Source organism: Mercurialis annua, linkage group LG6 (genome assembly GCF_937616625.2).
Source record: "Mercurialis annua linkage group LG6, ddMerAnnu1.2, whole genome shotgun sequence".
In the NCBI taxonomy this organism is placed as follows: Eukaryota; Viridiplantae; Streptophyta; class Magnoliopsida; order Malpighiales; family Euphorbiaceae; genus Mercurialis; species Mercurialis annua.
In genome coordinates this window covers 36,671,417-36,698,679 of record NC_065575.1, presented here as the reverse complement: position 1 = coordinate 36,698,679, position 27,263 = coordinate 36,671,417, and the positions used below count along the sequence as shown (strand labels likewise).

General features: G+C 30.3%; 3 protein-coding genes across 6 annotated transcripts; 1 reads left to right on the top strand and 2 right to left on the bottom strand.

Moving 5' to 3' along the window:
* Window positions 1-7,390: 7,390 nt before the first annotated feature.
* On the bottom strand, window positions 7,391-10,121 carry LOC126654032 (pentatricopeptide repeat-containing protein At1g05600-like). 2 transcript variants are annotated; one of them, XR_007632394.2, is made up of 4 exons: window positions 9,933-10,121; window positions 8,025-9,674; window positions 7,779-7,839; window positions 7,391-7,637 (listed from the first exon to the last, which is right to left on the bottom strand). XR_007632394.2 is itself a non-coding variant. In XM_050348070.2 (2 exons), exon 2 carries the CDS (start codon window positions 9,644-9,646, stop codon window positions 8,138-8,140), a length of 1,509 nt encoding a protein of 502 aa, XP_050204027.1. In that variant the 5' UTR covers window positions 9,647-9,674; window positions 9,933-10,121; the 3' UTR covers window positions 7,808-8,137. The 2 variants fall into 2 exon arrangements, 1 of the variants encoding a protein (XP_050204027.1); XM_050348070.2 differs by lacking the exon at window positions 7,391-7,637 and having other exon boundaries at window positions 7,808-9,674.
* A 621-nt stretch (window positions 10,122-10,742) lies between these two features.
* On the top strand, window positions 10,743-12,813 carry LOC126687444 (uncharacterized). Its single transcript, XM_050382006.2, has 2 exons — window positions 10,743-10,885; window positions 12,237-12,813. Exon 2 carries the CDS (start codon window positions 12,331-12,333, stop codon window positions 12,544-12,546), a length of 216 nt encoding a protein of 71 aa, XP_050237963.1. The 5' UTR covers window positions 10,743-10,885; window positions 12,237-12,330; the 3' UTR covers window positions 12,547-12,813.
* A 554-nt stretch (window positions 12,814-13,367) lies between these two features.
* Window positions 13,368-15,849, bottom strand: LOC126687443 (uncharacterized). 3 transcript variants are annotated; one of them, XM_050382004.2, is made up of 7 exons: window positions 15,524-15,849; window positions 14,932-15,102; window positions 14,722-14,854; window positions 14,519-14,642; window positions 14,386-14,425; window positions 14,061-14,313; window positions 13,368-13,984 (listed from the first exon to the last, which is right to left on the bottom strand). In XM_050382004.2, exons 1-7 carry the CDS (start codon window positions 15,587-15,589, stop codon window positions 13,887-13,889), a joined length of 885 nt encoding a protein of 294 aa, XP_050237961.1. In that variant the 5' UTR covers window positions 15,590-15,849; the 3' UTR covers window positions 13,368-13,886. The 3 variants fall into 3 exon arrangements, with proteins under 3 accessions (XP_050237961.1, XP_050237960.1, XP_050237962.1); XM_050382003.2 differs by having other exon boundaries at window positions 13,368-13,987; window positions 15,524-15,848; XM_050382005.1 differs by lacking the exon at window positions 15,524-15,849 and having other exon boundaries at window positions 13,368-13,987; window positions 14,932-15,517.
* Window positions 15,850-27,263: the final 11,414 nt, after the last annotated feature.

The following is a 27,263-nucleotide window of genomic DNA, read 5'->3' as shown; positions in this document are numbered from 1 at the left end:
TGTAGATCTGAAATCAGCTAGATGACTACGATGGGCAGAGGAGATGATGGCGTTGGCAAAAATGACGACGGAGACCATGATGAGAACGATGAGCCATTGATCGTAAAATTGAGCGTTGGTGAATGAGGAGAGAGAACGAGAGCTGAGAGAAAAAAGAGAGAGAGAAAATAATGAAATTGTGATTTTTTATCTTATTAGGGTAGTTTATATAGGAACCGTATAAAAGTAAATATTTATAGCGTGTACAGTAGTTTTGATATGTCAAAATAGACACTGTATAAAAGTAATATATTAGGGAAAGTAGGTTGTTTGTGTAAAAAGCCCAATTAAAATATCTCAATTTTTTGGTTTTTTTCCGTTTGCAGCGTCGCCTTTAAAATCTTAAATTTTAACTTATTTTTTAATTTTTACTTTCAATTGTAGCTATTTGTCCAAATTGGAGTGGAAAAAGGTTTAAATATGTTGTTTATATTATTTGATATTGTTTCAATTTGCATCTTTATCTTAATAAATTTTAAAAATGAAGCAAAACCTTTTTTTTCTCTCCAATTTAAACAAATGACTGCAATTGAAAGTAAAAATTTACAAAATAAATTAAAATTGAAAATTTTAAAAGAAGACATAAATAGAAAAATAGAAAAATATGGTATTTTTGAATGATTAGGCCAAACAAAAATATAGCTCATCGAATAATTATTTTAAATAAGAGAAAAAGTACAAATTGACCTTAATGTTGCCACCGAGGAAGGAAAATGATGTTAATGTTGCCACGAGGTGGAAAAATGACTCTAACATCTTAAAAATTAAAGATTAAACCCCTCCAATAAAAGGAGTTAAAATTATTGTTAAACATAGGATCGTTTTTACACTTTTCAAATTATTAGGTCATTTTAGAAATTTTTTGTCCTGTTCAAATTATTTGATTTGCATGCTCAGAATTAATGATCTTGTCAAAAAAATTTGAAGCTTTTTCGGCTTATATATTAAAAATTTCTTTTTTAATTATGATTCATGAACATTAAAATATTGAATTTTTTTTTATATTTTATTTTCTTTATCTATTTTTAATATTTGGTTTATATTGTTAATGGTATTTCTATCTTTTGGATTTCTTTTGAAGAACATGATTGAAAAGTTTGAAGTTTTAAACAATCAAATGGTTTATTAATATAGTCGATCGAGATTCAAATCAAAATACACGTACAACGGAACTTTGTTCATAATTGTGTATCAAGATGGCTTGTTAGCAGGATTTCAGCCTAATTTGTCTTTTTCGATTATTATCTTTTACTTATATTTTTATTGTCATATACTTATTTTTTAGATATAGTATTTGCAAGATCATATATTTGTTTGTTTTTATATGGCTTTCATATTTGTACTTTATGTTATTACCAACAACCCTGTTTCGTAATCACATAAAAATATCTTACTTTTTTGATTTTTTTCGTTTGCGGTTTCGCCTTTAAAAATCTTAAATTTTAGCTTATTTTTAAATTTTTAAATTCAATTGTACCTATTTGTCCAAATTGGAGTGGAAAAAGGTTTAAATATGTCGTTTACATTATTGCATATTGTTCCAATTTGCATGTTTATCTTAATAAATTTTAAAAATGAAGCAAAACCCTTTTTTCTCTCCAATTTAAGCAAATGACTGCAATTGAAAGTAAAAATTTGTAAAATAGGTTAAAAATAAATTTTTTAAAAGAAGACATAAATAAAAAAATAGAAAAATGTGATATTTTTAATGATTAGGCCAAACAAAAATGATAGCTCATCGAATATTTATTTTAAATAAGAGAAAAGGTATAAAAATGACCTTAATGTTGCCACCGAAAAAGGAAAATGATGTTAATGTTGCCACTGAGGTGAAAAAATGACGCTAACGTCTTGAAAATTAAAAATTAAACTCCTCCAATAAAAGGGGTTAAAATTATTGTTAAATAGAGGATCGTTTTTACACTTTTCTAATTACTAGTTTTGCAGTACATGCTACGCACGTGGCTCGTTATGTGATTTGTCAATTTATATACTAATTATTATTTTACCAATGAGTTATAGCTCAAATGGTATAAGCGCTAAGCAGCAAACTGCTAGGTCGTGGGTTTGATTCCTCCCACAAGCGCTCGCCCCTCCCCAATTATCAAAAAACAAAAAAACAAAAACATATACTAATTATTTTAAATAAATGCCAATTTATTTTATTTATTATTAATATTAAATTAGTTGGATATTTTTTATAAGCAAATATAATATTTTAATCTATTAATTTTAAAAAATTAATTAACGTCAATAATATTTATTTATAATTTATTATAATATGTCAAATATATTTTATGTACAATTAATATTAAATTAGTAAAAAATTTTACTGAAGAGAAAATATCCTTATGAATTTGATTAAATTTATTATAGTTATATTATTATTTTTTAAGACAAACTATCCAAACATCTCATAAAAAATAAGGTAAATAAATGAAAATTAAATTTGAGAAAGAAGCCTATTAATGAATATTTAACTGTAAATTTGAAACAGTAATTGTGCTTTATGATAGTGAATTTGATATTTAACTCTCTTATATTATTAAAGTAGTAGTAATAAGTTAGTACTCTATTTTTAATAATAAAATAGCTTAAATGCATCAAAAATTACAAACTCTTACGTGTTTTTGGTATTTAATAAGTATAATCTTTTAATTCTAGCGTAGTTAACATGAACTTTCCAATTTTTTGCAATTAAGACCACGTGTGTTTTCTTTTGAAAAATAATGTCATTTTAATCAAAAACGATGCCGGTGTCTTTAATTGTAAATTTTTGAAAGTTCATGTACTTTTTTGCCAAAATTAAAAAATTATATTGAATATCAAAAACATGCGAAAGTTGGTGATTTTTGGTGCATTTAAGCCTAATTGAATTAATATCTTATTTTCTTCTCAAAAGAATTAATATCTTATTTTTATAAATAATTAGTTAAAAGATGTTTGAATTTCTTATAAATGCAAATACTATTTTATTAATAATCAGTTAAAAGATTTGTTTGATTTTGTTAGCTAGTATATATTGAATTGTTTATAAAATTACCAAATTATTTCCAGTTGTATTGTTTTAGTTTTAGATAGATAGGAACCTGAGTCTTTTAGAAGCATTGTTACACGTAGGACATATTAAATAACAGTTGTTTATTAAAAGAATTATTATTACATATTATACATGAATAGTAGTCGTAGTTACTTAAACTTTACATGAATGGTACGCGTAGTTATTTGATTTAAGGAGTAGTAATTTACTTGATCTAAAATTCTAATTGTACTATCAAAGAGAACTGGCATAACTTATAAATTAAATAGTAAATTACCTTATAACCTTCAATTAAGTAATCACTCAGTAGTAAATTAAAAAGGGTTATTTAGTAAATTTGCCTGTTGCCCCCATCCGTGCTTTATATATAGTACTAGTTTTGCAATACGTGCTACGCACGTGACTCGTAATATGACTCGTCAATTTAATTTGTTATTATTATAGTTCTAGTGTCGCCTTACGTGTTTCACACGTGGCTCGTAGTGTGACTCATCAAATAATATATTTATATTTAGTTAATGATTATTTTTATAATTATAAATTATATTTAAGTATAAAATATAAATAATTGTTGAAATAGTAGTTAATAGGAGTTGTCTATAGAAAATATAAAAAGAAAATATCAAATAATAATTAAATTAGTAATTTATCTTAATTATAATTCTAAATAATTAAATAAAAATAAAAATAAAAATAATTAAATATTAAAATAATCTATTTTAATTAGTACTCTATTCAATTATCAATAGTTCATCACAAATTTATTGTCCAAAAAATTTAATTTTTATTGTCTTAATTATATTCCTAATCGGATTTGAATTCTTATTTTTAAAAATCTATAAATTGATAAATTATAATATTAAATTAAATAAGTTGGTTGCATGTAATTCTAAATTACATTCATAGTTTATTTTTTCCTGCTTTTCAATATATCTCTCATATAATATTATAATTACTCTATTAAAAATTATATCTACAAAACATAGTGGGTAAGGTGAAAGATAATAATTCAATAAGCAGATATATAAAATTATATAAATACAATAAAATCAAAAATTATTTTATATATACTAAAAACTAACCTTAACATCAATCAAGAGGCCCAAAATTCACGTGGTGACAGGAAATTGGTGAAAAACCATGTTACGGCCTTGAAGAAACGATGAATCCCAACTACGGATATGAGCCAAAACATGAGATCGAATTCGGAAAGAAATAGAGTAATCCCGAGATAGTCATAGAATAGGCTCAGAGCACGTGTGTATATATATATATATATATATATATATATATATGAGTAAATTCATGTAGCACAATTGAAGTAAAAGTTAAAAAGCAGTCTTGCATTCCTCATGTAATAGAACTTCTTTTAAAACGAAATTAACTCAAACTAAAAGTTGTATTTATCATGTAATTAAACTTTTTCGGAAAGTTATTATCATGTAATTAAACTTTTTCGGAAAGTTATCATTGCAGCATCCATACTACATATACATCTACAGTATATTTCTACAGGAAACCTATGTGGAGTGATGGACTCTATGTGAATCTATTTGATAGGCAGAATGATTCTGATATATAAACAATATTCTAATAATAATTAACATAATATTATAAGAAGTTTATTTTAGTTAGTATTCTAACTCTAATAATAATTATCTCAATAGTTTTTTTAATTAATAAAAGGACATTAACGTAAATGTGCCTGTCCCCCCCCCATCCGTACTTTTATATATAGTACTAGTTTTTCGCCACGTGCTACGCACGTGAGCTATATTCATATGACCCGTTACTGCATTAAATATTAATAAAATATTTAATGCAGTACTTAGTTTTTAATAAATAATTATAGAATATTTTTTATTTAATTCGAAAGGATATATATATATATATATATTAAATATTAATTAAATTATTAGATTATATATTCAAATAGCAAATTTATCTAATTCATGTTGTAATTAAATTTTTTTTTTTCTGTGTCACATATAGTGAATTTTCTTTTTAGGTTTTTTGTCTAATTTATATGGTAATCAAACATAAGTATGTAATAATAATAATAAATGATAAGGTCTAATATAAAAATTAGTGTGTTGATCTAATATACTCCCTCCGTCTCAAATTGATATGCAATATTTTTATTTTCTTTTGCCTCAAATTATAGACGGTAAGTATTTATTTTATAGTCAAGCTTTTTAAAAATTAATTAATTTGAAAAAGTATAGTTAAAATTTAGAGAGAATTTAAAGAGAAACTTTTAAATTATAGGGACCTACTTGAAGCGTCTAAAAATTTGAAGGACTGCGGAGATAGACCCGCAGCACCCACCCCTTAGCTCCACTCCACCTAGCTTATGATTGCTTTAAAATTCTACTTGATATAGAATTTAATTATAAGAACAAAATCATATAAGGTTGTCTGAAGAATGAGCATAGAATTTAATTATAAGAATATGAACAAACTCATATAAGATTGTTTGAAGAATGACGATGATATTTACGTACCCGTAAAGAATATTTTATACATTTTCTAGTTTCCACTATTTTGTGTGTACATATATATAGTTTCACTACATATATACATATATAATGTTATATTGTAATTGACATAAAATATAATTGACACAAATTATATGAAAAAGGAACAAAACAACATAAACCCTAATAAAAAAAGATCTACGTAAATGAAAGAAAATTGATGGCTGTTATGATAATGCTTTATAGAGCTACTTCGACTATTAAATCTATAACCAAATAATTATGACATAAAAAGAAAATAATCAAAACCAATGTAATCAAACTAAATTAAAATATGCACTTGAAAATTGAGAGGATCGAAGAAAAACTACTTACATGATAATCAAACTTCACTATATATAACAAATGTTGTGAATTGAAATTTACTGTTATCTTTAGTATTTATATTAGTTAGAATCAACTTTTAAAGATTCCTATTAAAATTAGAGTTTTGTTATCTATTAGGATTCCAACTTTTAATCTAGAATATGGAATGAGTTTTTATGCTTAAGGACTCTACCAATCCTAAAAAGATAAAGCCTAAAATTAATCCGAAAATTAGTATGATTTTTTATTAATTAGACTCTAAATTAATAAGGTTTTTTTAATTAAAATATTAAATAAAATTATTTAGTTGTTAAAATATTGTTATGAAATAAATTTATTGCTAATAATTGTATGACCCGTTGTTTTATATAAATATTGATTAAACTATTAAATATAATGTTTTAATTATAAATAAATTATTATAGATTTTTTTATTTAAATTAAAATTATAGTATATAAATAATATTTGTATAGACAGTTATGTTAATTTAGTAAAGTCATTTTAAAATATATTGACCACTTTAGTTTATTTTTTCACTAAATTATAAAATTTGGTCTTAAAATTATTTTTGCTTTACTCCTAAATATACTAAGCTAGTGATGCTCACGTGTAAACTTCCACAATATGACTTTCATATAGGGTTTAATGAGTTTGAGTTAGTGCCATTTGATTTATCAAGAATTAATTAATCACTTTCAATTCAAAGTCTTAATATCCTATTAAAACACTAACTTGTGTTTATTTTGAATGTTTTTTATTTTTACGGAAAAACAAAAAGCAGTTTTAAGTCCTAACTCAAATACAATTTCACTAACACGATTATTTTTGTTTTTATCTTAGAATTAGTTTTTTTTATTTGAATCAAACTTATACTTATTAGTTTAATTATTTCTTTATTATTTATACCCTTAATGAAACCTATTATCGTAATTTTGCCTGTCCCTCCCCCCTTCCCACATATAAGATAGTTATAGATAGATAGAAGATAGATAGATAGATATAGATAGATTAGGTCATTTTTGAAAAATCTTAATGATTAGTAACTGAACGTCCGAGATACACACTCCTAGGTATAATCGTTAGATGATAGATTTCTGATATCATCTTTTGCCAATATCAGATTGGAAAAAATGATGACATTTATTTTTCATATTGTAGCAGGTTATTATCAACTTGGTGTCACTGTTTCAGATAAATAATGAAAGTACTAATCAGTGTGCTAAGTAAGCTGATGTGCACAAAATGGGGAAAGGGTGAAATCGAAATGCAAACCAAAAGCAATTGCTTGTTTGTAATTGAGAAGTTCTTTTAACCTGTATTCAACCTTCCACAACTGAACAAATGTTAATTCTGTGAGTAAGAATTCTTGAAAATTAGATTCAAACAGGAACACTCGTAAGTCATTTTAGTCAGAGCATCCACATTCATAAGCTATTTACCAATCATAAACCAATAAGAAGTTAATAGTTAGTCTAATCACCATGAGCACAATGAATTTCTAAAACTGGAAATACTGAGAAAACAACTTATAATTCTTTCATCAAAAGTCAACTCAATATCATGGTGCAACAAAAGTCTCATGACAATAATTTGATGTTACAAAAGAAAACCAGGTTAGCCATGGCGATGAGTAAAGCAGTAGAGGTGCAAATTTGCAGATCTTCTACACTCCAGCTTCCTTCATTATACGAGCCGGAACGAGGTAGTTGACCATCTATCCAAGGGAGGGATGGTAACGAGTCAGTAGTTAGCACATATATCTTGGTTAGTATTACCAAATCATCCCAACTATGCATCAGCGGCAGTAAAATTCACGAAAGGAATATAACACAATAAATCCAGTTAGATTAGTCACCTCAGCAAATGCAATTAGCGAAGGCTGAATTGAAGGGGAAGTGTATGAGTATCAATCAACACTGCATAAAACCAACAGTGCAGGTTGGAACACATATATAGCCACATCAAGCACAGGCCAACAAGTATAATATGACATGAAGAAGATTCACTTTAAGCTTATTTTGATGCACCAGATACAATAATCATAGTTTTTGCCTCTGCTGTGTTAACTCAAACTCATATAAGTATTCGGTTAATCTCAAACCTGAAGCATTTCTCTTCTTGTTCTGCCTAGTTTAATCCTGATCTCCACTGGCTTGATTGCTTCTCATTATGTCATCAGAATCGACTACAAACATGAGAATGCTGCTACAGAAACTAACATCTACTGAGCTGATTAAATGCTTCACAACCAGCTTCAGTGTTAGCTATGTTAGAACACACACAACTTACGAGGGAGTTCCATAGCGAAATTTGCGGCAGCTCACCCATGCTAATCATCTCCTCCAACCACATAACAGCTTCATATTGCCTGTCCACTGAGCAAAGACCTTGTATAAGCATGTTGAAAGTGTCAACAGGAGGCCAGTGTGATTTAGTTAACATCTCCTCCAGAAGTCGACTTGCTTCAATAAATGCACCATCTCGACATAGCCCATTCACTAAAATGCAGTAGCTTTCCTTGTTTGCAGCACAGCCAATCTGCTTTGCCATCTTCTTCAAATACTTAACAGCTGTTGCTGAATTCCCCAACTCACACAGGCCTTTCAACAAGATATTATACAATCTCACATTTGGGACACAATTTGCCTCCACCATTTCCACTTCAAATACATTGACTGCTTCGTGAACTTTACCTTCCTTACACAATGCAGCCACCTTTGCTTCATAAGCTAAAAGAGATGGTCTATAGCCTCTATCCTGTGTCTCATCAAGCACTTTATTAGCTTGACTAATCTTACCTTCAGCATAAAGATCGATAGACATAGCAGTATAACTACCCAAACTAGGGATAGCACCTCTGGTTAGAGCTTCATTAATCAATCGCTTAGTGAGTTCTCTGTTCTCACTATTGCATTTATTGAGGTCAAGACGGGGGTGACAGCTTTTAGGAGCCTTCAGCCCCTTCCTTAAGATCTTGCCGAGAACGTCTAAAGCCTCTTCAACCATATCATTATCACATAAAGCATCCAAAAGAATTCTATAAATTACAATATCCTCACCACTTCCCTTTAGAGATATCCTCCAAAACATCGAATACAATAAATGAGTAGCCTCATTCAGCCTCCCATCTTTACACAAACCCGACATAACAATTCGATAACTATCCCTATCCGGGTAGCAACCCTGATAATTCATTTCTTCGAAGATCTGTAAAGCAAAGTCAGAGCGGTTACATTGACAAAGAACATCCATAAGCAAGTTCAACGAACGAACACGAGACTTCACTTCCCAACCACACGAGTTCTCCAAGAAGAGACGGTGAGCTGATTCAAGCTTAGATTCTCTAACCAATATTTGCAAAAGAGTATTAAAAGATTCCGTCCAATTTACACAATTGAATTGCGGAATGCTCTTAAAGAGAGATATAGCTTCATTTAGAAGGCCCGCATTCGTGTAAGTCTTGATTGCATTTGCAAAGACTTTATCTTTGCACTCACAGGAATCTTCTTGCATCTGACCAATAACATCTTTCATCTCGGAAATTCGACCCGAGTTTCCGAGGATGGAAATCATGGTGGCATAGACTGGACCATTGTGATGATAGTTGGGGTATTTGTGTTTTGCTTGGTTAAAGAGATGCAAAGCTGTTAATGGATTCTTTTGGCTCTTTATAATCTGAGAGAGATGTGTTGGTGTAAGAATCCTTGGCCATCTTACACTCATAGCATCACAAAACTTTTTTCAGTAGCAACTGAACAATGAAAAGCAAATATAAATTGAGAAAATATTCACAAATCACACAAAATATTCATTTAATGAAAGTTGATTCAACAATATGAAAGGGGTTGCATCTAAGACTTATTCTGCCTGCCATTCACATAGTACAACTTTTTATGAAAAAGTTTGATTTCAGTTCAGTCAGACATAACAGCGAACACGTTGTGTGCATGCCAATAAGAACACTAAAACAAGACAAGACCAATAATAATTAAGTAAACGGAAAACCCACCGGCGGAGAAAATAGAGTCGGAGTGGCAGAATGGTATGGCAATCTTGGTCTTGCTTTCTCCTCTGTTTGCAACTTGGCCTAGGGGTTGTATTACAACGGCGTCGTCTGGTTTGAAATTTTAAACAGTTGAAAACGAGATGTGGTAATAATAAAGTTTAAGGATGTATTTGGTATAGATAGATATATGTGTTGGCTTTTTTGGTATCTCAATAGACTACAGTATGAAGGATATTGTTTTTAAAAAATAAAAAGTAGAGAAAAAAAATGAAAAATGATGATATACTAATTTTATTAGATGTTAGTCACTCAAAAATATTTTACCTTTTTAATTTTTTGTTTATATTTTAATTTTTTCAAAAAATTTATCCAAAGCTATAGAAGAACATTTTGTACACATTTTTCAACTTTATTATGATTTCATTTTATTTTACACTAAATTAAAATATTTATTTTTAATTTTACTGTTGGTAAGGCGCTCTTCTAGCTTATGTGAGGTTGCGGGTTCGAACCGTACTCATGTATGCAGCCGTTTAAAACTTGGGGCCAGAGTTTGCCTCCTGCAAGAGACCTACACGGCTCGAGTGTGGATTAGTCTGAATGTGGAAGGCTTAAAGGTGCCGTCTCATAGTTGAGACCCGTTCAGGAAACCTCATGAACCCTGTAAAAAAAAAAAAAATTTATTTTCAAATTTTGCTCACCCTTACTTTAAAGTTCCTAAAGCTTAGCAAAATACCCATCTCGGTCCCTTTCTTTGCTGTTAGTGATATTTTAATATATTTTGACCATTTGACTTGTTTGCCTACCAAAGCTGAATTGCGACCATACCAAGTTTGAATCATTAGAACTAAAACGACATCGTTATCGTCCCTAACATCAAAAACTTGCCTGCTATAATATTTTGCGCCAATTCTCCATAGTTTTTATGCGCTAGGGATTTCTTGGTCAAAATTCAGGTACGCTCTCTGCTAATTTTGATGCTTCTGGATCGTATTTATGTAATTAATATGTTTTTCCAATTTTAACCTGTTGTATGGCTCGAATTTGGTGTTCTACATTTACTGTAAAGATTTGTTACTTTTATAACCATTTTTGGATCAAATCTGTCCTCTGGACTAATTGAAATTCGGTTCGGTAATTGTTAGAATCAATCTTAAATAAAACCTTATTCAGATGCAGATTTTTGAAAAAATTGAATAAAAATCCTAGTTTTTTTAGCTTTAAGGCTTCGCTATGTGCTGTATTTGGAATTTGATGACTAGATATACTGATGGATCATAGTTGTTAAAGGTAGGGATTATTATGTATAGAATGCTTGAATTATTTTAGGGCAAATGTGTATTTAAGGTTTGAAAAAGAATAATAGTGTAAAGGAGGAGACTTTTACGTAAATGAAAGGTCAATCGCAGTTATGATCTTTGATGTTTTATGAACCGAATGTGGAGTGTCGGGAATTTCGCTTGATATTTACCCGCTGTGTGAACTTATTATTATTATTTATGTATTAGATGGAGCTAGAGTTGTAGGACTAAGGCCATGTTTGGTTCATGGAATAGGTGCGGAATGGAATAGTTATTCCGTATAGTATGACAATTCTTTGCTTTGGTTCATAGAATAGGTATTCCAAAGAATTGCTATTCCATGATTTTGTGGAATAACACTCCTCTCAAAAACTAAAGAATGGCTATTTCATTTCTTATGGAATAACTATTCTATTCCATGCTATTTTATTCCACGAACCAAACATGGCCTAAGAGTTTGGGAAATGGGAGTTGATTTGATTTTCAATTTCTTACAGGCTGTTGTTGATCTGTAATCCTTCTGTCCATATGAGAGGACAGACTTCAACTTTTGAGCTGAAAAATGTATTATTGTAGGATAACATTTGAACAAAATTGGAAAACTATTGTTTTATGTTGAGGGACAAACCGGAAATTGCATAATGTATGCTAATTGCTGCTTACATTGTGATTTAACACAAGAACGTTTTTCCGGAAGAAATAAGGTCATAATCTTATAAATGCTTAACTAGCTAGACTTTCACTAAAAAAAAGGTGAAACAAAGGGCAATCCCAACATCAAAATTGGTTTCCTACTGTTTAGGTGTATTTATCTTCTTATGAAAATACCGATGCTTGATATGCTGATTCTGATCCATCTCGTGTAAGTGTTTTTTTAGAATCTGGATTAGCCAGCTGGTAAACCTCTGTTTATTTAAGAGGATATTGGATGATCTTTAATAATTGTGTGTGTATACGCATCTTCTTCTGATCACTTTTCTCTGAACCATGTTGTTTATTTTGACAGCACCATTTGCATCAATTACAGGAGGAAAAGAATTAAATAAATAAGTTAAAACAAACATCAATTGAGGGATTAAGATACATAGATAGCCAGAGACATGAGAAGGGCAAGCGGAAACAGAAGAAGGGACGAGCCATTGATGACTCGAATGGTTAATTCCGTTTTTGCTTTTGTAAATTACGCAGAGTTTGAATTACTCTTCCTTTTCTTCTTCCTTGTTGCCTTTATCATGTTCAAAGATATCACGTCAAGGCCGGAGTACAATCAACTTCTTGCAAAGAAGCATGGCGCTTTCGACTTCTGGGGTCATTAGAAAGCTTGGAAATGTGGTCTCCTGTCAACTTTCCTCTAGCTATAGAATTTTTCATATCCAACTTTTTGCGAAAATCTTTGTAATTTCATATAACAGCTTGTCAAATTTTCTGTAATTTCGTATGAACATGGATAGAGACCTTTTTTCTTCTGAAGTTCTCATGTTGTCGCTTAGATAAATTGTACGTGACGTTGTGTGATGTTATTTATACAGACACGGGTTTATTTTTTCCGGGAATTATATTTGAATACCAATTTTTATACCTTACAGTCGGGTATCTTTCACAAGTTTAATAGGCTGTGAAGAATGTTTTTGTACCATTGATTGATTGAGAAGCAAAAAAAGTGAAGATATTATGCTCTGGGTACTGTTGAGCAAAAGCTAGGACCCATCTCTAACAAAATTTACCTAAGGTAGAAGGGACAGCATCTTTAACGGCTATCTGCCTAAATACTATTTTAGTTTCATAGAGTTATGATAAATCAAGTCCTTTGGATTCTATTTCAACAACCTTATTGTACTGCACACATTTATCTTTCACTAAACTTTGACATAACTGCTAAAATTTGCAATTTCACAAAGTTAGATAATTGATCTTAATGATGCTATTGGATTCACATAATCATGATTTGTTTTTTCAGAAGAAACTTCTTTTCCTACCTATTTGACATGGAATTCCACCAATCGCATGCCGCCCCGCATGCCGACTTTGAATCAGGAAAAGTGAACCCCCAACAGGGCAATACCATCTCCCTTGGATTCCAAACGATTACGCGAAAAAGAAGGATTTGAATAACAAAACTGAAAGTGAAAGATGATACTTAAAAGGTGAAAAAGAGATGAATTGTTCTTTTTAATGATGAATAATGAAGAAACCAAAAAATTACAAGTTAATAAGCTGAGCTATCCAAGCTCAACTTTTGTTCTTTTTTCTTGTTGACCAATTTATGGGTTGAAAGATACAAAATTAATCTTCTAACCCAAAAAACTTTGAAATATAGACATGTATGTCATCGGATGCTCTCTGCAACCGAGACATAATCAGTATTTTGAGGTAGAATCCAATGCCAATTTTGGTTTCTACCTTATGCTGCTAATACATAAAATGAATATGATTTTTCCTAATGCTATCAATTACTTAATTTAAGACTCTCTAATCTCCTAATTAGCCAAAGGATGTATGATCATTCTGCACCTCAAATGCCTGTTTTTCGACGATGAACGAATACTAGAATGTTTTTCTAGCTCATCAGACATCCTATTCCCTTCAATCAGTTGCTCTCGAAGTCCCGTTTCAACTGTTGTTAGTCTTGTAAGAAGACAATAAAATGTTGCACAAATTAGGTTGATGAATTCTGTTCAGAAGTCGCTCCGGAACCGCCTTGCAATGCAACCGGTTCTCCTCCCACTGCAGTCGTTGTCGTTGTCGTGGCAGCAGCTACTGCAGTTCCATAAAATTAAAATTGCATATTCAATCATATGAACAAATTTGAAGAACTGATTTGAACAGTCACCTGTGGTAACAGTAGCTGGCAATACTGGCGTTGAAACTGAAGAAGGGAGAGACAGAATTCCTGAGGAGCCATAATTATGAGGTAAATAAGGATATTGCACCACTTGATGAGGATACTGAACTCCATAGCCATGAGCTTGACTACTCTGTGGATAATATGGGTAGAAATTATGAAACATCCCTGGATTTGCTGCTGATGCTCCAGTTGAGTAATAAGGTGAAAATTGTTGACCTCCATAAACCCCATAGTAATTCTGTAAACAATGCCATCAAACTTGTAAAACTGATATAACTAATAATAATGCAAAAGTTAATGTAATACTGACCATAGGGTAAATGGTGTCTGGTGAATATCCTCCAGTGTACCTAATAAAGAATTGAATGCTCATTTAAAAATGGGATATGAAACAAAAAGAAAAAGAGAGACAGAAATTTATTCTTATGATCTGTTTGACTTACCCATAAGCTGAATAAGGAAATGTGTACTGCCCAGAAAGTTGATGAATGTAGGAAGATGATGAACCATGATAACCACCATGTGGAGCCACCACCCCAGCCCCTCCTGCTCTAAACCGTCCTCCCCCTGCAAATTTTCAAAATAAGTGACTATTGAATTGAACCGATTTTGCATCTAATTAGCTGCAAGAAATTTAAAAAAGTACCATGTTGAGGAGTTGGCGGACGGGTCTTCTGCGCGCCGAGTGATGCAAGATTGCAGTTAGCCCTTCGTCCATCGATGACGGGAGACGGGTTCTGGCAAGCTCTGATGGCCGCCTCTGGATCCTTGAATGTAACCTAGTCAAGAACAACAACCACCCAGTTTTATTAAAGATCAGACAATCATATACAAAGAAGAAAAAAGAGAGACTTACGAAGCCATAACCCTTGGATCTTCCAGTGTTCTTATCTGTAATAACAACAGCTTCAAGAATCTCTCCGAACTGCTCATAATAACGCCTCATAGTATCTCTCTGTGTCTCCCAAGCCAAACCACCCACAAAAACTTTCGTAAAAGTCGTGTCATTGTACTGTCCTCCCATCATCTGAAACTGTCTTGGTTGAGACATTGATCAAAAAAACTACAAATTCTATATGCAAAATACAAAATTCAAGAACAAAAAGATCAAAGATCAACCGAGAAAAAAAGAGCCGTTTGTTCTTCTTTTTTCGAAGATCAAATGATCAATATCAAAACCTAAAACTGCTACTATTTTCAAACCTACAACTGCTCAGATTCCTCAACAACGAGAAAATCATTACAAAAGAAACTAAAAGAAAACAACCAAAAAAAGAAATTTCATATATTTATACGAACATGTATATATATATATAAATATAAAAACTTAGAGGTTGAAGAAGAAGAAGAGATAGAGGACAAAAAAAGCTGCAAAGTGGGCACCCACGAACAATGGTAAGGCAAGGTCGTCCAATGAAAAATAATAATCAAGAAACGAAAAGACCAACCTTTTTCGCTGTATCGCCACTTTGTTTCTTTAATGAAATACAATAATAATAATAATTAGTATACATTTTGAAGAAATTTAAAGAAGAACAAGAGCATAAGAATTAGTATAAGATCATAATATTATTATTAATATCATAAGATAATTTATGATTAATATGATGGTGATTATGAGATGGTGTTGTTGTTGTGGGTCTGCACAAAAACATGTCTGCTTCGCTGTACTCAACCAGCTTTGAATTTCTTTTTTATGTGTTAAAAGCTTATATATGGACGGAGGTTGGGTTGGGTTCCGTTCCGTTGATCTATATTTCTGCAAAGTGCAGCTAGCTATATATTCTCATAACTGAAATTATAACTAAATTACAATTATTTGTCAAAATACAGGTAATGGAGGTTTCTTTTGTGGGCCTTAACTTTCTCGCACCACCTTCTATATCTCTTTTCTAATTTAATCCTACTAAAATTATTAGATAAATTTTTTTTATTTTAATCCTTACAGTTGAAGTTCCAATTAGAGCGTTTTTAGACTGAAAATACTCTCACAACTTAATAGTAAATATTTATAAATATTTAATTTATATTATAATTAATTGATTTAATCACCAAAAACTATTCAACAGTAATTTTAGCCAAAATTTTAAAAATCAGTAAAACTAGCCGGTTCCGAGATATCATATTTTTCTTATAATCTTCTTGAACCAATTTGGTTTTTCTACCAAAATGTCGGTCAGACGGCCACGTCAATATCAACTCGGCGATAACCAAAACCAAATTATATCTTTAATTCGAATTAATTAATTATATTATTATAAAATTTATGAATGTTTAATTAGTTATAATTAACATTAATTAAATTTAACCTAATAATTTTATTTTAAATATATAATTAATTTTAAATTTATATTAAAAAATCAAAAACCATATTCATTGATGAAAAATAAATATATAAAATTTATCTTGACACTTCATATTTATCCTGATAAAAAATTCATCCCAAAATAAATAGCTAATTTTTTTTTGTTGATGGATTAAAAATTATTGATGAAGTGCAATTCAATTATTGGACGTTTTATTTTGTCTGTTTTTTATGAAAGGTTTGTTGTCCTTTATTTATGAAAGATTTATTTTCTTTTTTTTATAAAGGAGTTATCAAGAGGTAATTGAATCACAAGTGGTGATTGAATCAGATGCTGTGAGTTTGCGGGTGATGAGAAAAATTTGATCAAAAACTGATTGTAAACTGCACTTAATTAGCGAAACAATTAATAATTTATTTTTATTTTTGTAAATAAGATATGCGAATCAGGTAGCATGTTATTTGTTCCAGTCAGGTTACTAGATTTAGTTTTCAAATTATCCCGAATTATTTTACAAATGTAATTGTTTTACATTGGATTTAATGAGATTTGATGAAATAAAAAAAATGATTTTAGTGTAAATTAAATTGAGAAATTAATCAAGCTGATTGATTCAATTCGTTTCTATTTTATCTTAAAAATAGTTAATTTAATTTGGTAAATACAAACCCTACTTAACATAATAGTGTTTATCAAGTTGAAAATGATTGTAAAAAAAACAGAAAATGTTCATACAATTAATGAGTATTGGATAATACTACTATAACATAAAGAAAAGGCTAAACCCATCTAGAGGCCCTTGTACTATATCATTTTTGTTGAAAAAGCCCTTGTACTATTTTTTGTTCTTCAGGTCCCTGTATTTGAAAAAATTCCAATTTCTAGGTCCTTTTGAGGGACTGGAGGAACAAAAAAATTGTAAGTAAAGAGACTGGAAAAAACTAAAAAAGGACCTGAAAATTTAAAATTATGTAAGTAGAGGGACCTGAAGAATAAAAAAATAGTACAGGGGTTTTTTGAACAAAAATGATATAGTATAAGGGCCTCTGGATGGGTTTAGCTTAAAGAAAATAAGAATGCTCTTTTCACATTACCACTAGCCATAACATGCACACACGAGGGAAGTTAGAAAGGGACATTACGTTCACCAAATTATAAAAAGGAACAGACATTAAGAAAAGGACACATTTGCCCCCCAAATCCGAATCACAGCTGTAATATACTAATACCAAATAAGTACTGCTAAGTAATAGACTAGAAATGTTAAAAAAAAAAAGTAATAGATTAGGGCTTAATGGGGGTTGTTCCAAATGGTAAGCGGTTTGCTATCGCTTAAAAAAGGTATTAAATTCGAGTCCTTGTGAATGCAGAAAATTCACACTGGCAAACTCACCCACCATGTCAGGTGCGCAACGGGGGTCGGATCTGGATTAGTCAGGGCGAAGACATGGAAACCGGATGGGCTTACCAAAAAAAAATAATAGACTAGGGACACGATAGTCTTTTTGAGATAGTTTATTAATAGCAGATATAGTAATTTAGGAAATGGAAATAATTAGAGAATATAAAGTAGTGGCAAGCGTAGTATGCGGCGTCTATAGTGGTCAAAAGTGTAAGTTATAATCACCTACAAATTAAATTAGTAACGAACACTGGTTAATAAATCAAAAATTACTACTATAAATTAGTAATTAACACACTGAAAACAGAATCATGACTGTCGCTACCACATTAACGGTCTTGGATTCTCCTACAGATTGGTCAAATCTATAATTCCATTTCCTTTTACTATTATTATTTTTTATTTTCTTTAGTTAATGAAAAAAATCATTTATAGGGTAAATGCTAATTAAATTGAATTTATTAAGATAGAATCAGGAAGAAGCCGGATTTTTTTTTGTGGGCAGAAATCGACACATGATCCTCAAAAAAAGTGACTACTGTCAAAAAAAAATAGTGACCGTCATTCGTCGATTCATTTGGCTACTTAATAATTGATCAACGAAGGCTGACGGTTGATAAAAGAAATGGACTATAGTTGATATAAGATTAGAGATCGTTGAGAAAAGGCCAACGATCAGTGTAAACACCTCTTTTCTGAACAGGTAGAATAGTGATAAGGAACTGAAATATGAGATGGTGATTTTCGAAGACATCCGTCCGGATGACGAGCTATCGATCCGCTTGTTATAATTCAAATGGACTAAATCAATGTCCCGCAACAAATTTGAAGGATTGAAACATAAATTGTCACAAATAATCCATAGAAATTTAAAGGAATTGTGATGGAAGTCTAAAATATTAGACTAATTATTATACCTTAGAAATTTATGGGCCAACTTATAAATTTGACATACAAAATTCCCCAAAACCTATGCATGACACATTTAAGGATAAAAAATGATCTTTTGCCACTTTATTCATGACACACACAAAATATTCCAAAAATAATATTTAAATGATCTAAAATAGAGTTCTAACCTAATTTAAACTCTAACTATACCTAACCCTAACCGTAACTCTAACATAATCTCTATAAATAAATACCCCTCTTAAAACCCTAATTGAAGAGGCAGTCAGATGGCATATAATCAACTAATAAAACTTTAAATTTGCACTGATATAGTCAAAATTTCCAGCCACCACATACACAGATTTCCAATCACCAAACACGAATCAAACCAAGTTATTACGCTTCAAATATTTGAAGATACAATGCGGCACAACGATTTACACTGGACTATGCATCCAAATTACCATAAAATGACAATAGGACTTAGAATGATACTTTTAAGGACCTATTAAGTTTCTAAACACATAAATGTATTCATTCATGTATTTATTCTCAATTTCCATTTATTAGTATACATGTTTAGGCTTTTTAGTGTTCCTGAGTAAATTGTCATGATTGCCACTGATTTCACTTTTAGATTCATGTTTAGGGTGTTTCTGATTGCTTTTATATGTTGCTTTGATTATTTATCGATTCCAGCGGTTTATTCATGTAATTTTTTTTATCATTTTTTGTATAATTTTTAGATTAAATCTGGAACCCAATTCGGACTCGGAGTTGTGGCGCTGCCGCCACTTTGGTGGAGCGCTGCTGCTACTCTGTTCTGGCACCGCCGCCAGTTCTTCTAGCGTAAGTTAATGGTTTTTTAGAGCTTAACTTGTCTCCTAGCACGCCCATCCTTATTCCTTTCTAAAGTGTCTGCTCGACTGTGTCATTGTTTAGGTCCTCGATTCTCATTGTTTCATTATTGAACCATTCTATTAAGGCCTCATCATTTCTCCTTCTTCTTGTTTGCATCGGTACAACTCCTCTAAACTCTTCTTGGGTAGGATGTTTATGAAAACCTCATTATGAACTCTTGGTTCAGTTGCTTCCAGGTTGTGATCGTTCATGCCCCTAGATTATTGAACTAGCGTTGCGCCGTATCACTGAGTGTGGTGGAGAATGTCTTGCATAGTATTGCATCAGTAACGTCTAGGAGGACCATTTGGTTTGTAGAATTTGGTCACATGGCTCTCTGGGCACCCTGTTCCTTCAAAGTTTTCGAAGTTTGGTATCTTTAATCTTTCACAGAGTTTTACTGACAGGATGTTTGTGGCTAGGGGCGATCTTCGTCGGGAATGCTTCTAGTGTTCATTTGTTCTCTCACTCTACTCTCTGTTGTTGACTGCATGGCTTTGGTTATCGATCTCAACACTTCCAGTAGGTCTAGACCTTTCATAGCTATCTCTGATTGTCTTCTTTGGACCTCCCTCGGCAGTGACTATGTTGGTTCATTTTCTTTGGTCATGTTTTTAGTCGTTGCTCCGTCTAGTTCTTGTTTGGTTATGTCTTCCGTTACTCCTGCCAGTCTTGCATTCATGTCTTTACTGGTTCCTCCTGCCCCCGTCTCTTACCTTGTAACTTCTTTTGTCCTTCTTGTCGGGGTTCGGGATATTAGTGTGCTTGTGTCTTCTTCAACCACTGTGGCTATGTCTTCGCAGAACCGTCTTAGAGCAACGTCAATAGTTTGGTTGATCACTTACTACAAGATTGAGTCAGAACTCTCTCCCCTGAACGGGTTGGGAGTTCTGAATCCTTAAAAAAAGTGACCTTGTCGTTTATAGCTGGCCTAACAGAGTGTACGAGCTGTCTTCAGGCGTTTTTCTGGGGTCTAACGATAGTGAGACTTTTTCTTTGGATGTGGAGTTCGGCGGGTTTTTTGTTGGTTTTTGTCATTCCAGAATTCGATCACTGAATTTTTAATGAAAAATTATTCTCACAGATGGTGCCAAATGATGCATCCGTACGAACGATCATAGTTAGCTCGATGTCGAGCGGATATGTTTGGAGTACTGGATCAGTTTTGAGTTACCTATGAAGAACAAATAAGAAGAGAAGCGGTTAGAGGATTTAGACTTTGGGCCCTAAACTCACTCTAATTCTTATGTTAGTAAGGTAGATCTGGTACTTAATGCTTAGTAATAAATTTACATAAAGAGGAAATAGGAGAATGAGAAAGTTATCCTCTTTATAGGCCTCTTCGTGGTCTTTTTTTTTGGCAATGTGGAATTTTGGGTTTTTAGAGCTCTATCACTATCTTTAAAAACATTTTTTTTTATATTATTTATTAGGAGATAAATTTTGATAGTAATATAATTAATAATTTTTTGTATTAAAACAAATATAATTATTACTACATATTATCATTGAAACTAATTATATAATAATGTATAAATTAGCCTAAGGTTAAATAAAAAGTCCCATTAACTGTTTATAACTTTTAGGAATTCTTAAATAAAGACTAATCCTAAATAAATAAAATTTATTAAAATTAATATATTTATCTAAAAATTTAAAATATTTACTAGAAATAATTAATATATTATCAATTAAATAATTTTTTAATATATTAATGAACTCATTCTTTAAATACATAATATTGTAAAAGTAATAATATTTTTTAATTTCAATTTAGTATTGGAATAATATAAAAATATATACATTTTATATATTTAAAAATAAAAAAATATTTTTAATTAGCTTGCAACCACGCACATTCGCTCTTCTGAGACATAGTTGACCACACACCTTCATTACTAGTTAAAATTGTTAAAATATTTTTATTTCATTTAATTTTGGACTTATTAAAAATAATTTGAAGGGTTAAACTGAATTTTTTAAATTGATATTAATTACCTACCGCCTGCAAATTGAATGGACAAATTGATGCTTAAGGCTTCAACAATATCATAAGAATACTAATTTCAGTTAATACTTTCTCCTGATCATACAGTCGATCCTCTGATAATTAATACACATGGTGGATCAAAAATTTATTAATTATTAGAATTATTAATTTATTGAATTTGCATAAACAATAAATTATAAAAGACATTTTAAAGCATCTACAATAATAGACCTAATATTAATATTATATTATAAAAAAAACTAAATAAATACACTTTACAATCACTCAATTTAAAAGAAATAATTTTATATTTAATTTAAAAAAATATCAATTGATATCAAATTAAAAAATAATTATTAAGAAGTTGTATTCATAAAGTAAAATAATTTTTAATATTTTTATACTAGAGATACTTTACTTATTTTAATTTGTTTATCTAATAACTTCTTTTAAAATTTCTTAAAAGAATAAAAAAGTTATAATTTGATGGTATTTTAACTTCTACTTTATGAATTAAGATCAATATTGTCTCAAATAAATCATCAATTGTTATATATTTTTTTTAAAAAATCTCTCTAATAATTAATATTCATGTAGAATATATTTTAAATTTTATTAATTATTAAATAATAAAATTATTAATTATCCGACGTGGAACGAAGTTGGTTCTCTCAATTTTCTATTAATTATTAGAATTATTAATTTATAGAATATTAAATATTAGAGGGTCGACTGTATATACAATTGAGCTCTACATAAGAAAAGTTGATAGATTGATCGATTGATTGTTATATGATACCAAAAAAGAAAAATCATTTAAAATAGTGTGCACGTATATGTAAGGTTTAATATATTATTTGATCCTTAAATTATATATTTTTATTCTCTGAGACTCTTAAAATAATTTTATATTCTATTAGACTTTTTAATTTTATTTTTTGTTCTATTTAACCCGTCAACTGCAACTTTTTTGCTGATATGACCTTTTTCCTCCAACGTGGCAAAAGTGCGTGTTTTCAAACGCTTTAAAGCGCGTGAAGGATAATTAAAATGCATAAATTGTTCTATTTAATCCCCGAACTACACTATTTTATTATATTTGATCCCTAAACTTATTTTATTTTCCTATTGCACCTTCAAACTTTTAATTTTTACCCATTTAACCTTCTCAATTATTTAATTTTTACCCATTTAATCTTCTAGAAAAATAAAAAAATTGAAATTTAGTCAAATAATTACATAATATAACCTCTTGTACATATAAATATTTGTTTACATTTCAATAATGATAAATGGAGTTTGTCTGTTTTTAACGATATTATAAAATATATAATTTACTATACTGTGATAATATTAAATAAAGACTAAGTTTTTAGTGTGTTTCACGAATTTCCAATTTTAAAAATTTTAATACACCAGCTTTTAACTTTTTTGCAATTTCAAACTTTTCAAATCAATTCTGAATTTTAAAAATTTGTGTTAAAATTGACAAACACGCTAAATTTTATGAATTTTAAAGTCTTGAATGATTTTTTTCAAATAGTCTTAACCACCACCCCCACCTTTTAGCCCCTTTTCAAATGCACCCTGACGTTGCAGTTTTGTCAGCTGCACCCTAATTCGCACCTTTGGTTTTCAATTCCACCCTCAAGTATTAAATTGATCTCTTCTCCATTTGGAAAAAGATAAAATAAATCATCCATTTTTAACTTTTTGTGCGGAAAAGAGTTCAAACGAGTACTTTATAAGGGTTTTTATAATTTTTTTCCGAGTGAAAAAGAGTCCAATTTGATTTTGACGGTGAAATTGAAATCCAAAGGTGCGAACTAGGGTGCAGCTGACAAAATTATAACGTCAGAGTGCAATTGAAAAAGAACTAAAATGTGGTTTTTTTTGGTGATTAAGCCTTTTCAAATAATAAGTAAAGTACATCATTTTTTATTTTAAATTAAAAAAAATATTTAGGCTTAATATATCTTTTGACCCCTAAACCTTACTCTTCTATTTTCTATGATCTCTAAACTATTTTAGTGTTCTATTGGACCTCTTAACTATTTTTTTATTCTATTTAACCCCATATCAGCAAAGACATGTTAGTAATTTTATCCACGTCATCGCGCGTGGTGTGCACATTCCGAATGAGCGGTAAAATAGAACCAAAAAAAAAGAGTTAAAGAGGTTCAAAAAAATACGAAATTAGTTTAGAGGTCGCAGAGAATAAAATGTTATAGTTTAGGGGTCAAATGATGTATTAAGCCTATATGCAATTGCAAATCCTCATCTCTAGTATACACAACCTTTGGGGAATCAAAGTAGCTAGCTTTTATATGTATAATGTATATGATATGTTTTTGGGTTTAATCATTCAATTAGGTGGTTTGCATTTGTAGTTGGGCTGAGTGTGAATAATGTACCCGTAATAATGAGGATGAATAAGACTGTCAATCTCATGCCAAGGCCAATAATTTTAAAATCAGAAATGAGCAAGCCTCTTTGATTAACTTTTCCCAACAATTTTCTATTCTAATTGCAGAACTGTGTGCCTCTTCCTTTTATATGACCATTACCACATGGTTGACCACGTAAAGCAGTCAAATGTAAATCGGATTTTTTGAAAGATAAACAAATTAGCTAGGTACTACTTTTTTTTTTATATATATAATATCATGCTCATATTTTAAATATATAATGATCTCTCTTTTTGGGGGCTACTAATAATAATTGTAGTTGGCATATGCAAAACAAATTTATGAAGAGTCTCAAACTATTCTTTTTATTACAATGGGCGATAAGAGGATTAAATCAGAAATTTTATAAAATAATACTTCGTCCGTCCTACTTAAAAAAGTCTCATTTGCTTTTACACATAAATTAAAAAAATATTTATTATATTTATTTTTTCATATTATTTTATGTTTTGCCTTTATTAATAATAGTGGAATTTTTCAAATTTCTTTTAAGATAATTAAAAGAAGGATAAAATTATAGTGTGACTTTTTTAATGAGACATTTCAAAATGAAATATGAGATTTTTTAAACGGAACGGAGAAAGTATATATATCAGAGTATCAAAATGAATCATGACACATAACCATCATTCATCTAATATAAGAAAAACAGATTAAGATTGAGGTTAAATGTTTAAGTATCTTAAATGAATCAATCCGTTCATGGTATGACTAATATAAAAAATAATGGGTTAAGATAAATGTTAAACGTTTCCATCTGCATTTTAAATCTTTACAGATAGGTCAAACCTTTTAAATTTTATAATAATATCTTATTTTCATCTGTTCACTGCAATTCTACCCTATTTTCTCCAATCAATTTTTTTTTTCAACGTTTAGCATAGTACAATATATACTTTTTTTTACTTTTTTATTCATTTGTAGTTTTAAATATTATTATAGACACCTATTTTTTGAACAGATAAAAAGTGATAAGGGACTGAAGCGTTCAATGATGATTTCCAGAGAAATTTTTCCGGATGATGAACCATCGATCCGTTTGTTTGTATTCAAACAGGCGTGATCAATGCATAATTACGAACTTGAAGGATTAAAATATAATTAGCCGTAAATAACCTAAAACTCTAAAATCAATTGCGGTCTAAGTTTAGAAATTGGACTAATTGCATTATCTTAAAAGTGTATGGGCCAATTTGCAAGTTTGACGGATTAAATTAAGGCTTCTTTAGATATATACCTAAAAAAGATAAAATATTCTCAAGAATACTACCTCGAATTTTTTTTTTGAGAAATACAATTTGTACTTTTTTTTTCAAAAATAAATTTTGTTATTCTCAAAAATATTTTTTTTTAATCTCAGAAATACGACTTTGGTTAACCAGCGGTATACTAACACCATTGGTTAACCAAAAAACAAAAATATTACAAATTTAAACCTCCATTACTATTAAACTAGTTGAAAATTCTATTACAAACCCCTCCGCATTCATCACCGCAAGAGCAACCGTCAAATAAAATCTAAATCGTCTTTTTTTAATCTAAAATTATTGATTAATCATTAGTTAACCATTTGTTAACCAACAGTGTATTAAAAACAAAGGTCATTGGTGTACCTTTAGTACACCATTGGTTAAATTAGCAACAAAAATAAAATTTAACAACAGTTAACTAATAATTTTATTAATTATATATTCAAAATAACATTTATTACAAGTTACCCAAAAAATTTCCTAATATTAACCATCGGTTAACCAACACCCAAAAAAATTACAATTCTCATAACTCAAACAACAAAAAAATAAGCAAATCCATAAACATTTTACATTGTCGCGGCGCCGCTGTCCCCTTCTCCAAGCGGATCTCCTTGGCTAATTCACTTAATGACATCAGCCTCATCTTCTCTACAAGTTACCCAACGGTTTACCTAATGTTAGCCATTGGTTACCCAAACACCCAAAAATATTACAATTCTCATAAGCATTTCCTCAAACACTTAGAGTCCAGGTTGTGCAACAACAAAAATCAAAAACTGCTGTTGACGGTGGATGAAGGTGGCGGGAAGAACAGCGGCGTTTCGATGGCTTGAAGGGAGCGGAAGCAAAAACAGGGTGGTTATGGCTAATCTTCTCCCTCTTCTTATTTCTAAATCTGAAACCATTTTAACAAGATCTGTAATTTTTTCACTTTCTTTCATTTTTTCCTTTTTCTCCAACCACACCACTCAGATTCATCCAAACAACTCCAAATTTAAAAAACAAACACCAAATCTTATCTGTACTAGAACAACTAAACGATTTACGATGGTGGAGGACTTGCGACATCAACAGCGGCAGCGACAGCTTGAGGTTGGCGGCGACGACCTGGGAATTGAAGGCCTTTACGATTTGGTGATGATTGAACGGAAGAGAGGAGAATTGAGATATGAAATTAAGGTTAAAAGTGGCTGTGATTTTAATCGTATAATAGAACATAATAGAAACCTAAAAATCAAAAGTAGAAAACCTAAAAATCAAAAAAGAAAGATGGAAATTGTATTATTCAAAAAGGAAAACATCAAACGTATTAATGAGAATATTTTAGGTAAAGACCGTTTTTTGTTTAATTAACTCTTAAATTAACCATATACAAACCCATAAGGCCCCCTGAAGCATTTTAACACTTTCGGACGCCAAAAATAGCTTTTAACCATGTTTTACTTAGCAAGTAAGACTAATTACGAATTTAATTAAGAAAATAATGGTTTTACCTATTTCTAAATCTATCCAGTCTATCTCTTCACACTCATAATTCACCACTTCGTACATTTGCAGAAACCTGATTTAACTCAACTACTGAGTAAACTCTAGACCTAATTCACCTCTATAAATAGAATCATAAGACAGCCTAACTAAGGGTCGAAACCATTCGAACTAGAAGCACAAAAATCGAACACCAAACACTAGAAAAATACTAATTTGTCCGACCCCTCACACACACACACATCAGTCAATCAAACAAGTTAGAAACGCTTTAATTACTCAAGAACGCCCTATTACATATCGGTCCGGAGTTGGATAGCACATTCAGATCACCAGATAACAAGTCAAGGACTCAAAACGGTACTTTTAAGGACCCTATATTAACCTCTGTCACTTTTCATTATGTTTCAATCATAATTTTTGAATTATGTGTATTAAAATGCATGTTTAGTTTGTTTGACTGTTTTTGCCATAAAAACTGCTATAACTGCTA